At 41.1% G+C, this 12,500-nt stretch overlaps 1 protein-coding gene across 4 annotated transcripts in view; it reads right to left on the reverse strand.

Moving 5' to 3' along the window:
• Positions 1 to 12,500, reverse strand: part of pax7b (paired box 7b) — a 74,751-nt gene that overhangs the window by 13,404 nt on the left and 48,847 nt on the right. For all 4 annotated transcript variants that reach the window (XM_036532602.1, XM_036532600.1, XM_036532601.1 and 1 more), the window contains exons 6-7: positions 11,261 to 11,426; positions 10,159 to 10,355 (exon numbers count right to left, since the gene is read on the reverse strand). In XM_036532602.1, the coding sequence (XP_036388495.1) occupies positions 10,159 to 10,355; positions 11,261 to 11,426 (363 nt within the window). The remainder of the gene's footprint in view (positions 1 to 10,158; positions 10,356 to 11,260; positions 11,427 to 12,500) is intronic.

The raw sequence follows: 12,500 nt of genomic DNA on the forward strand, positions 1-12,500 counted from the left end.
CACCAAATTAAATGGCAGGTTTTAATGACTTCACAAGAGTGGTTTTTGTGGCGGTAAGTCTGGGAGTCACAGGGACTCGCTCCAAAAGTAATGCAAGGTGGATCTGGGAATAGACAGAGGCGGGGGGGGAGAGGAGGGAGGGGGGGGGTTGTTTGCTAAAAACAGCAGGGAACAGGCCCAGTGAAAAATGTCAGGTCAAATTGTTCTTGACAGTGTTAATATCTGCACCTCATAGCGATAATTACATGTAAATAAATAGTGAAATAGCTCTCAGCTGGAGACTGCGAGTAGAGAGCTGCTGTTTGTGCCAGCCAGCTGGGGACTCAACAACAGTTTATTGGGAGACGAGGGGGGAGAAAGCAAGCGTGAGAGAGAGAGCGAGAGAGCGAGAGAGAGAGCGAGAGAGCGAGAGAGAGCAGTGAACAGGAAAGCCAGAGACGCTCCAGCAGAATAAATTCTGAATTAAAGCAGAATTAAAAACTGGATCAAATCTGGCACTCTCTGTATGCTAAGCTGACCGCACTAATGGATCTGCCCAAAGCCAGTGTTTGGGTTAAGCTTTTCTTACTTAAAACCGAAAACGCTAAAACAAACGAGCATGAAGGCATTGTCATATAGGATCCTACGGTAAAACGACAAAGTTCTTACAGCCAATCCACACACCCCACAGGACACTGCTGTAAATTGAGCTTATTCGCCTGAATGTGTGATGTGTCTGTGTTTTGTGCGAGGCTGGTGTTCTGTGGATGTTTTGTAAGGGATAGCAGCAGAATGTTTTCTGGATGGGGCAGGCAGCGAGGAGGGAGAGTGAAAGAGGGGGAGAGCGGAGTGTGAGGGGCTGTTGTACTTTCGCAAGGCCCGAGTATTAATCACTGCCTTGCACCTGTCAGAGCGGTATCTGGAACTAACAGGAAGCACATGCCAGTGGGCGACCTCCCAGCCCTCAGCAGCACAGGGCAGGTTCACAACAGCCGCCCGCGGCCGGACCCAGCGACCCCACGACCCCTCGACCCCACCGTCCCTTCTTGTGAGCGGTCAACCCAGGCAGGCAGTGTGAGCAGCGCAGGGTATCGCTCTGCTTTGGCCAGTGCACACCCATCAGCACTGCGGCGCTCACCTGTGCCCAGGTGGTATCAGCCCCTGCTTACACCCACTCCGACCCCCCACCAGCCCCCAAACAACTAAACTCACAACTAAAATAGCCAAAAACAGGGTCTAACTGTCAACTTTCATTCAAAATAATAACAATAGAAGTTGTCAATAATAATGACAATTGCATTCTTAATTTATCTAAAAATATAAATATACAAATAGAATAAAATCATACACACACAATTTTTGTATACTCCTTCTGTGATTAAAAACATGGCGTTTTAAAATTATGATAAATATTTTATAGTAATGTCCCTAATCTTCTTGGCAAAGAGACGGACTCCTGCAATTTTGCAAGACCCGCCATGTGGCATAATGCCCACTCGTATTCAATTCACAAATATTTTAATGACACATGGATATTTTTTCCGTAGAAAACATGAATAGAATGAACACAAAAAAGTTTACAATACTGCCTTAGCATAAGAAGAATTCATTGTTCATCTGTTTTGATTCTACTTTACAGAAGGGCTGTGTATTACAGGCAGACTGTGACAGTTCATGTCTGCTGTCATTTCATAAAGCAAAATTCGCTAGTGGGAACAGAAGAGACACTGCCAGGCTTGGTCAAATCACATCTGGAGGGAAACAAATGATGTCACATCCCTATATAAAGAAACTTCTTATGGAAATGTGTATGTATATGTGTGTATGTGTGATAGGTATTCAAGATACTGTCAATGCCAGTGCATATACTCTTTAATAAGGGAATACAATTCTCAACCTAATAGGCATTTCTATTGCGTGGGACCCACAGTGTGTGAATTGGTCTCAGCCAGTCCCTACTTAAATCCTCATCTTCTAGGATTTAGTGAAATTTATATTGGCTGCCTCGGCAAGATAAATGTAAATCGCATTCCCTTATATTTACTATTTATCAGGATGCAACAGCTCACTTTCTGCAGGAAATATCTCTCACCCGCACACAAACACCCTGCATTTAAATAGCATTTTTATTGTCCGCCACAGCCTTTCATCTGAGCGAGGGGAATAATGTTTCCTCTCTGGGGAGGGAGAGAGAGAGGGAGAGAGAGAGGGAGAAACAGAGGGAGAGAGAGAGAGAAGGAGAGAAAGAAGGAGAGAGAAGAGCGAAGGAGAGAGGGAGGGATGAAGAGGGAAAGAGAGAAAGAGGGAGAGTAACTGATGGGGGGAGGGCATTATCAGCCAAAAGATGCCAAAAAATGAGTAAAAGTTGGTGGAAAAGAATAAAAAAAATAGATAAAAAGACCAAGGCAAACTTATTCCTTTGAAATGTGGGAGGTAAGTCTGCATTTGATCTCACTCTGCTGCGTTAGGGTGCTGGAGATTGAGCTGAAAGAATACAGAGCACAGATTTGGCCTAAACAGGTTCTGTTAGGCAGACCTGATTTCTTAAGCTGTTGTGTAAGAAAAGGCTTGTCAGAGTATCCCCACATTGCCAGATTGCAAAATATGTTATTTACATCTGAGCCAGTTCAAGTTCAAACTCACCCTTTTATTGCTATTATTACTACTAGTAGTAGTAGTTTTATTGGTAGTATTACTGTTGTTTGAGTAGAATTACATTTACGTTTATTCATTTGGCAGACACTTTCATCAAAAGCGACTTACAACTGAGGTAGAGTACAAAGAAGGAAAAAACCTTAAGCCTTAAGGAGACACTTATTTGTAATCATTTACAATCTCAATTACAATTACTATGTGTTAATGAACACCTGAAAAAAGTGAGTGCTTTCAGCAAGTTTAATACACCTCCAAGCAAAGGGAGATCATTCATAGGCAACATTAACCCCATGATCATAAGCCTTGTTGTATCGGTCTCAGATTTCATATGTTTGAAATCACATTCCATTATACAATATGTAATTACAATGTCTGTCCACCAGAAGGTGCTACATGCAATACAGAAAATCCCTCCTCTCCTAACCTGGTCCTGGGCCATGTGGCCGTGCCTGTTCCCACAGTGAATCTCTTTAGTCACGTCAGCACTGCACAACCAAAGCTATAATGGTGGGAGTCTTAAATTGTTTATATTTGTGTAACTTCAGCGACCTTACCACCTATGATTAATACCACAGTAGCAAAATGCTGTGTTATTCTTCAGGAAGACTCCAATTTTCATATTTTTACTCAGCAAGAGCTGAAAAAATAAATAAATTTATGCTAAAAACATTCCGCCAGTGGATATGATTTAAATTCCCTGATTTTCTTGGCAGCTTCCAAGCAGGTTTCGTCTTTTTTTTTTCTTAAAGCCTCTTACTTATTTTTTAAAATTCTTGCCAAATTGAAACAGTATCTGTATTTAAGATGAGTTCTAATTAACAAGAATCTCTACCCCCCACCCCCCTCCCTCACTTGCTCTCTGAGTATGGATGTGATGTAAATATATGCCTTCATCCGTTTGATTTGTTGACGGTAGAGCTTGCCAGCTGACATGGCGCCCAGCGAGGGGCTTAATACACTAGTTTTAATAACGCAGGAGACTATGTGCAACTCCCGCTCATTGATATTCAGGTGCACAATGTCTTGTCAAAAGCGAGAAAAAGGAGAAGGAGTGAGCCAAAACTCAATTTTTTCGTACATTTTCTTTTTTGGCAACCCCTGTGCAGGCTTCTTAAATATAATTCATCCAGTTTAAAGTGGATGCTGTGCTAATGGAACTCCGGAGTGCGGTTTGAGTCCCCTGCCTTATCTCTGCCAGACAGTTGTCAGGAATCACTTGCGAGGCCTCAGTTAGCTTGCACTGCGCATGCAGGCAGGCCTGGGGATATGGATCAAAGGAAGTATTGGTGAGCGCGGCTCTGTCTCTGATCCCCCAGTGCTGAAACCGAGCCTATTCGCTCTCCCTTCCCAACATCAAATGCTAGCCAGAGTTCCCTCATTCCAAAACACAAATCTTCCAACTGCAATAAACTACTTTCTCATCTCTTCTTTCCCTCTCCTTCTTCTCTTTCCCCTACTACCTGCGACTACGTGGATTGTTTTTTTTTTCCCCTCTTCTCTTCTTTTCAGCTGTAGGTCCTGAATTCTATGTTTTTTTTCCTCTCAGGGTGTGATTAGTACGTCAAGTGTCATTTTTATTTTTTTCTGTCCTAAGGTACGTTTGTACTGTATACAGACATAGGCTCTGGTACCGTGGGAATCAGACTGGATGTACTGATATGTTTGGGGTTTTAGAAAATTTATGTCAGATTTATTTTTGCTTCATAAGAATTATTAAATGCCTGTGCGTGCAGAAAATGACAGAAAATATAAAGGTGTCCTCCTTGGTCCATCGTGCTGTGTACATAATCGTAGGTGCAGGCTTGTATTTGCATTTTTATGCTGTCATATATTCCTCTGAAGGAGACATGCGTCTGGCAGCATCTAATCGCCATTTCCTCTCATGAAAATCAGTCAGGTTATTTATATTTAGGTTAAAGATAAAAACAGAACATTAAAAATGAGACTTCACATGGAAATATGTCATAATTAAAAAAAAAAATAGTGTTTGCTGTATAAATTTAAGACCAGGTCAGTATCAGGTTAATATCAAAGAAATATAGTGCCTGGAAATCCAGTTTCTGCAAAGAGAACCCCAATGTGTGCTCAAAAATGTGGCATGTCTTTTAATAGCTGTATTAAGCAGGAAATTCTGGGTAATTTTTATAGATATATATGAATAAGGTGCAGTTCCTTAATTTTTTCTTGTGCGCGTACACATGCAATTCCCTCATGAATGTTTTAAATATATAATTTTTATTACCATTATTTTGTTTATTTTATAAATGTTTTATGTCCGCATTATGTGTGTTACATGAAATTCTACATCTGCCTTTTTCTTTCCTTGAGAGGTGATTTAAAAGCTGATGTTTCCTCTGATCGCCCAGCAGGTGTCCCTAATATACAGTAATGATAAAGTTACCTCACCGTGAACCAGATTTCACCAAGGAAAAAAAGTTTCTTAAGTTTGTTTAGGTTTAGTGAAATTTGACGATGAGCAATGCTTTCCCATTACCTGACTCTGCCACAGTTATTTACCCCACTAACCTTAATGGCAGCATTGGCCGTGTTACTAAACAAATAAGTACATCAAAATTTACAGTATATTGAAGTATATTAACTTAGGTTAATATTATTTAGGCAAGGTCCTGAGCAGAAATTTAATGTAAAATGCAGCATTGAATAACTGCGGGCATTCAGTAAGACATACACTGCCACTGAATTCAACCCCCATTTGACTATTTCTGAAACTCTTGTTTTATTTAGCCACTATTCTGCTCACATTCTGGCAATATGCCTACAAGCACAATCAAATGAAACCTCCAGTCCCTATTGTACAAGCAATCAAAGTTTCTGCAACAAGTTATAAATTCTAAATTTGTTTTTTTTTCTCTCCTTTCAATTTTCCTGATTTAATTACAACTCAGTTACTACCAACAAAACTTCCATTTCATGATTTAAAATTTTGACTATCCTTATTAAATGGCAAAATGATTCTAGCTTTCATGAGCTCTCCCATCTGTAGTGAATGCCATGTTAAATTTACATTTAACACCAGGCCTGCTATTGACTCCAGGTCCTAAGGACTAGACTCACTACACACTCAAGACCAGACTAACTGAACGCTCAGGAATAGACTCACTGAATGCTGAGAGCTGATCCATCTATACACCATCGCCATTTCAACATGGCACAATGTTAACCTGTCAAAATTCATATACATTTCCCCAGGACAGAATCCAAGACCATGCCCAAATAATTTATTGTCCCCTCCCACCCCCACCCCCCACCATAAAAAATAAAATCTGACAAATTTTTCACCCAAGCATAAATTGCACATTTTTGCAGAGGGTTCCAGCGCAGCTCCATGTCCAGCTGAGATGTGAAAGAGAGGCCACAGAAATCTGGCCATACCTCTTTCCCCCCTGCGCCAAGCAAGGGGGGGTGGGGGTCTGAGCAGTACACACCCCTGATAGAGCATCGTTTTCATCAGGACAGGAATATTACCCGCAACCGCCGACACTACCGACGACAACAACAACAAGCCTGATAATAACGTGCCGAGCCTGGCGGCGGCGGCGGCGGCAGGCCCCTGGAACGACCCGCGCACCTGTTGGGTGGACAGACGCAGCAGGGTGCCATTACTCTGCGGCGGGCCGCCACCAGAACTTATTTACTGAAAATCACACATTTTTGTCAATCTTTACCAGTAACGAGTAGCCCATCTAAACTAGCCATGGTGGGAAAAGGAAAAAAAAAAAATACACGGAGCGTGCAAATATACACTGATATATCGCCTCCAACAGACATCGTCTGAAACTCTGACCATATTAGATTCTTTCTCCCCTGTTCAAGGAGAAAAGGACTAGCAGGAAAATGCAGTAAGGACAGGTTTTTCCACTATGTAGAAGGAAGGAAGCAGAGAGACAAAGAGTGAGAAAGGGATTTAAGACGAGAATAATGCTGAAATGTACTATTACTCAGTTGTATGGACCTAAAGGAGTGTTCTTTGTTGCTAATAATGTGGAATTAATGCACTTAGCCAGTGTGAACAAGGCAGGAGGAGCCACATACTGTATGGTTTTGTGTGTGTGTGTGTGTGTGTGTGTGTGTGTGTGTGTGTGTGTGTGTGTGTGTGTGCGTGTGTGTATGTGCGTGTGTCTGTGTGCATACGTGTGTAAACTTAACTGATATAAAAACAACGTTAAGACATTGGGTGACCTTAGGTGAGACTGCACAAATTCTGGTAGCAATTTTACCAATTAATTGCAAAATAATGATAAGAAAAAGAAGAACAAGAGGAATTAATCACTGTCAGGTGTCAGTGTCAAGGTTTGTTGCAGTATTCTCTCCTATAATTTTTTACACTTACAATGTTTACAGTGTACATATGTATGTATGTATAAATGTATGCATGAATAATAGATAAAGACATGTAATACAAAAAATAGTTTAGATTTTAAACAATTTAAAGTTTAAGCTTTTTCTATGTGATTTTTTAATATATATGAAATTAAAAATTAAAAAAAACTCTGGTTGAACTGAACTTTGGATGTGGTATAATTCAGACGAATATAACAGAGTGAAAAGTAAACATCATGCCATGAGCACTGCTGAACCAATTACACCCAATCAGGAAGAAAAACAGTAAATGGTTTGTTTTGTGGGGAAAAAAATGAACTTAAAGAACTTTTGAAAAGAAAAAAATCCTTTGGGGGAATAAAGTTTTAAAAGGACTGATTTGTTTGAAAATATTCTAATACTGACAACAACCACAACAAAAACAAAAAACTTTTTTTTTTTTCTTGTTAATTGAAATCCTTGTATTCATCCCCTCAATCCACTGCCATTCCTCACAGGGACCTTGTTTGGAGCTGTGACAGATTACTATTCCTCAATTCAATCTGAGAAATGGAACCAAAATTTTCTCTATTTACACTTTCTCTAGGGGAATATTCTCTCTGGCTGTTGGTGACTGTATACATATATATATATATATATATATATATATATATATATATAACAGAGGGAGAGGGAGAGGTAGCAGTGTGTGAGGAGAATGAGAGAAGACCAGTGCGAGTGACAGAGAGAAGGGATCCATAGACAGACATAAGTGACTGCAGCAGATGCAGGCTGCCCTCCTTGCAGAAGGGGAGAATGTGGACGTGTTTTTGTCTTGTGGGGTGCTGGCAGGGGTTTTTATGCCACTGGACTGGCTGTGGGAGCAGGGTGTGATGGCTCGGCCTGAACTATGATACTCCTGTCAAAGAGGACATTAATTTCCCCCACAATAAGGGCCTGATGGGATTGCCACATGTCTCTTGTGGGCTTGGGTGCAGGGGTTTGGGGGGGGGGGGGGGGGGGGGGGGGGGGTGAGAAGGTGAGGGGGTGGGATTCATGGGCTGAGGAGACCCTGGAAAAAAAAAAAGAAAAGACCACAGTCTCGATCTCACACACAAGTGTCCAGCTGAGCCCATGCTGTTACCTAAATGTGCACCCCTGGCACATCCGCCAGCGGCCGTTCCCATTTCAGCCTGTACCAAACTCCACTGATGCTGCAGCTAAAATCTACATGAAGCAATGCATCATTTCATTGACAACATTTTCAAGTCCATTTCAGAATGCTTAAAATGTCACATATTTTGATTTTTTTTTTTTTACCATTTTTTTTTTTTTTTTTACACAGAAACGGAGGCCTTCATCCGTTCTTTTCTTAATGTCTTAAAACAAGCATCGACAACGTCTCCAATTACACATTTAGTCTCTCCCACCAAAAAAATTAATTAATAAAAAAGATATCTCTGCATATAAATTCATATGTGCACAACAAAGCAAAGGGAACCTCTTCAACAGAAAAAAAAATCCTTTCATATTGCTGCCTAAAGGCTGGTGTCGCAATCTGTAATGTAAAACAGGAGAGGTTTATTATTTTAAATACTGCTCTCAAACGCATACGAGAGAGAGAGAGAGCCATTTCTGCAGCTGGGATTGAATAGTCACATTAATATAAAAAAGCCCGCCATGTTCCTGATATTTATGCAGGTTTGCAGGGAGAGCATTAGCTCGTAAAGCCCCTCCACTATGATTAACAATCAAACATGCTGTGAAATGCCCGTGTTATCCCCCAACTCTCCACTACAAGAGAAAATCTCTTTTTTGTCATCAAATCCTTAATTCTTTCTTCTCCAGAGAAAAAGAGAGTAATACCAGAATGTTTCAAATCTGCTTTGAGAAATATTTGAAAAAAAAAAAAAAACTCCCAATAAAATATGTGTGAACGAGGGGGTAATTGCGGACAAATGCAGCATTGAAATTCATTTTCAACTCTTTACACACCATTTCAATCTTATTTTCTGCTTGTTAGCCAGATCTTGTTGCTTAGGGTGGGCAAGACTGCCCAGTATTGGTGGGTAATTGCATATAATTTACTCTTCACCAGTGATTTACATCAATATCAGTCATTTTTTATTCTGCGGTATTTAGGAATCAACCCCTACCAGAAAGTCTCATTTAGAATGCTTATTGTTCAAGGTACCCAAAAAGGATAACATACAGAATCCCCCCTTTTCACACACGCGTGCACGCGCGCGCACACACACACATACACACGCACTCACGCACAGATACTAGAGCAACAGCATTTTCTCCAATGGAGGAGAATTGCTCAGCTACCGATGAATCTAATGCCTCCTATTGATTTAAACTCCTATTAGGACAGAAGGCATCAAATTACGCCCAGTAATGCTCTGCAGCATCTTCTCTGCTGAGGGTGCAGGAGAAGGGAGAAATGAGCTTTATATCCAAAACTGTGATTATTGTGCCGGGAGTGACATCACTGGAGGGAGCCGAGAAGCCTTCCAAGCTCTGGCGTTTCGCACACAATCCCGCTCTGAGCGCTGAGCTCTGAGCCTCCTTCATCTGGACTGAGGGCTCAGGCGCACAAGAACCAGGCAACAGCCATTTGAAAAAACTACTTTGTTCCATCAAGTGCCATCAAATAGCACTGGGTCACTGTCAGCTCCTGACAGTTAAGTATGAGATTAGGTGAAAGTATTTTGCTTATTTTCTGTTTTCAGATTTAAGATTAAAATGTTTCCTTTCACCTATGCTTCCAACTAGTTGTTTTTTATCCAAGCAGACCAACCACTGTCACTTGAAATTCTGGTTACATTCTAATTACATTGGTAAAAAGTATTAATTTTAAGATAGACGTTTGTGAAAGGTATGATAATTAATTGCAGTTAATTGCAAAACGTAATGCTTTAACAAAAAAAACCTCCAAATCATATCTACCGGTTAAATCTGCTTTACTCTTTCCTTTGTGGATTAACATGTCTAAGGAATAGCAATTACACATATCAGCCAAAGGCATCCCTGTGTTCTACAGAGAACACCAGTTAAATATGAAACTAGATACAGTTGTGGACAAGGCATGCACGCTTTGATCCACCGAGCACTCCAGCCGTGTAATTCCACATGAGAGATGACTTGACGTTTGCCAATACAATGTGTATTTACACCCTTGACCTCTGACCCCCGACTGACCTGAGGGGAGAGTCCGTTGCTGACAGGGTTCATGTGGTTGCTGGAGGCTGACGGGCTCATGAAGGTGTCGGAGTAGCTGGAGAAGCTGTGGCGATTGGAGGAGAGGCCGTAGGCGGAGCTGCTGTCCGCGGTTAGCCCGCTCTGGTGCATGGTGGACGGGGGCAGAGGCTGGGGGCGGTGCACCGTACTGGTGCCATCTAGGGGAAGGGGAAAAAACGCAGGGTAAGCAGGGTGGCCTCATACTCAATCACTCCAAAATGGGTCCCTCTTTATTTTCAGAGTTGGAAACCCTTTAATAAATATATTACAGCTCGTTATTTATGGATGGCTTAACAACATTATAAAAAGCAGGTAGTAAGATTTTCATTTGGATTGTAGGTAAACTACCAGTGTTAGGAAATGACTAAACTGTGTCTTGTAAATATCATGAGACAAGCACATTTTTTAAACAGTGATTACTACTACTTATTCACACTGTAGGACTGGATCCCTGTATTACCCATGTAATACCTGCTCACCACTGCCAACTACTGAAGTGGTACTTAATTAAGAGATAATAATGTGTTTATCACCAGTTGCCTGACAGTTAGACCCACATGAGTCTTTCCCTCCTCATTGAGATGCAGGTGAGTTGACAGTTTGACCTCCTGTTGTCATTATGAACATTTTAGAAGCATACAGAAGAAGCATCTTGCACAAATGAACTCATTCCAGAACACAATGCAGACAGCCTAAGGAGGATCTCTCTGCTGTAGTCGGCAGCATGGCAAATGAAGGCTAACAGGCTGAATTCGTTATATTGTTAAACAAAGGCATGTGGGTGCATGAGGCCTTATGAGGAACGATTGCTGTGTTCACGACAAAAGTCAAATACGACTGAAGCACGTTCACCTGCTGCTCACAAACAGCAGATATTGATTAGGGTACTGACCGGGGGTCACCTGCACACCATGAACACTGGTGTGTGCATTTCATAAAACACTCCAGGTGCATTACCCATTGATAGCAGAATAAGGGTGTAAGTGTATTACTCTGTGACAGTGTAGCTGAGGTGTAGGTGTATTACTTTATGACAAGGTAGTATTGGGTATGTAGGTGTTACCCTGTGACAGTGTAGTGGTCGGGTAGGTGGACTCAGGGAGCTGGTAAGTTGGCAGGGTTGGCATCCCAGTGGGGGGGAATCCCCCAGGTAACAGGTGGTTGAAGGCTGCCAGCTGATTGGCTCCTGCCTGCTTGCGCCACCTGGCTCGTCGGTTGCTGAACCACACCTGAACAGAAGGAAAACGCTACTGGTTAAAGAAACGGTGATTGATGGACACTCCCTTCCCCGCTGTTAGCCAAAGCAGTGAGATATTGGGTGACCAAAGTCATAAAATGGCCCATTAGTGTCATCATGTGAACCACAGTCTCAAAAACATCATTTCAAGAGGACACCTGCATTAAATAATGTTTTGACGACTGTTTTGACACAATGCAATACTGTGCCTACACAATGCTGATAATAAAAATAAAATAAGGAGATTTTGTGGCACAAATTTTAAATGTTTTTGAACATATTATTATACTTTTCATTATATGAACCATTTTACATAAAATACACGTTTTTTGTCAAATGTAAATGTAGACAACGATAACAGACAAAAATTAAGAATTACATATTTTGCTGGATTGACCCTATTATTTTAAAAGTATATGATGTGACTTTATAACTGATTTCATCAGCAGAGGTAGCTATATATCTAGCATATAAATATGTGTAGTTCACTATAAAAACTGACTTGATTCAATATTGATATTAATATTTCTGTCCTCACAAGATCAATCTTCAACATGTCAAAGTCTCCATTATGACAATGGCCTGTACTAGCTGTTTTTAAGTCTAATCATACTGTTGCTTTTCCATGCCCTTATAAAATTAGGACAAGAAATTCACCCTTCCATAATATTATGATTAGTATTGCACGATCAAAAATTGCAGCAGTGTCATTTCATTACATGGAGATGATATCTGCTTTAAAAAACATACAAAAGCAGGCCAGTATCTCACTGATGTCTAGCTTCACACAAGTGATCAATCGTGGTGTGGGTAAACGTCTGATCCCTGAGGAAAACTGTGTCTTTACACAGTGGCTGGGGTTTGTTGGTCTACTAAAGAGGCCCAGTGCTCAAATCTGTGTAAACAGTGTCCCCTAAGACCCGACCAGAAAAGGGAAAGTAATTAAAAGGTCAGAGAGTGGCCAAAGCCCTCTCGCAATACATCTCAATTACACTCCTGGAACTTGCTATGTACGTTTTGTGTAAAAAAAAAAAACCTTCAGCAGAAAGCTACAGAATAACTGCTG

Source organism: Megalops cyprinoides, chromosome 7 (assembly GCF_013368585.1).
Source record: "Megalops cyprinoides isolate fMegCyp1 chromosome 7, fMegCyp1.pri, whole genome shotgun sequence".
Lineage (NCBI taxonomy): Eukaryota > Metazoa > Chordata > Actinopteri > Elopiformes > Megalopidae > Megalops > Megalops cyprinoides.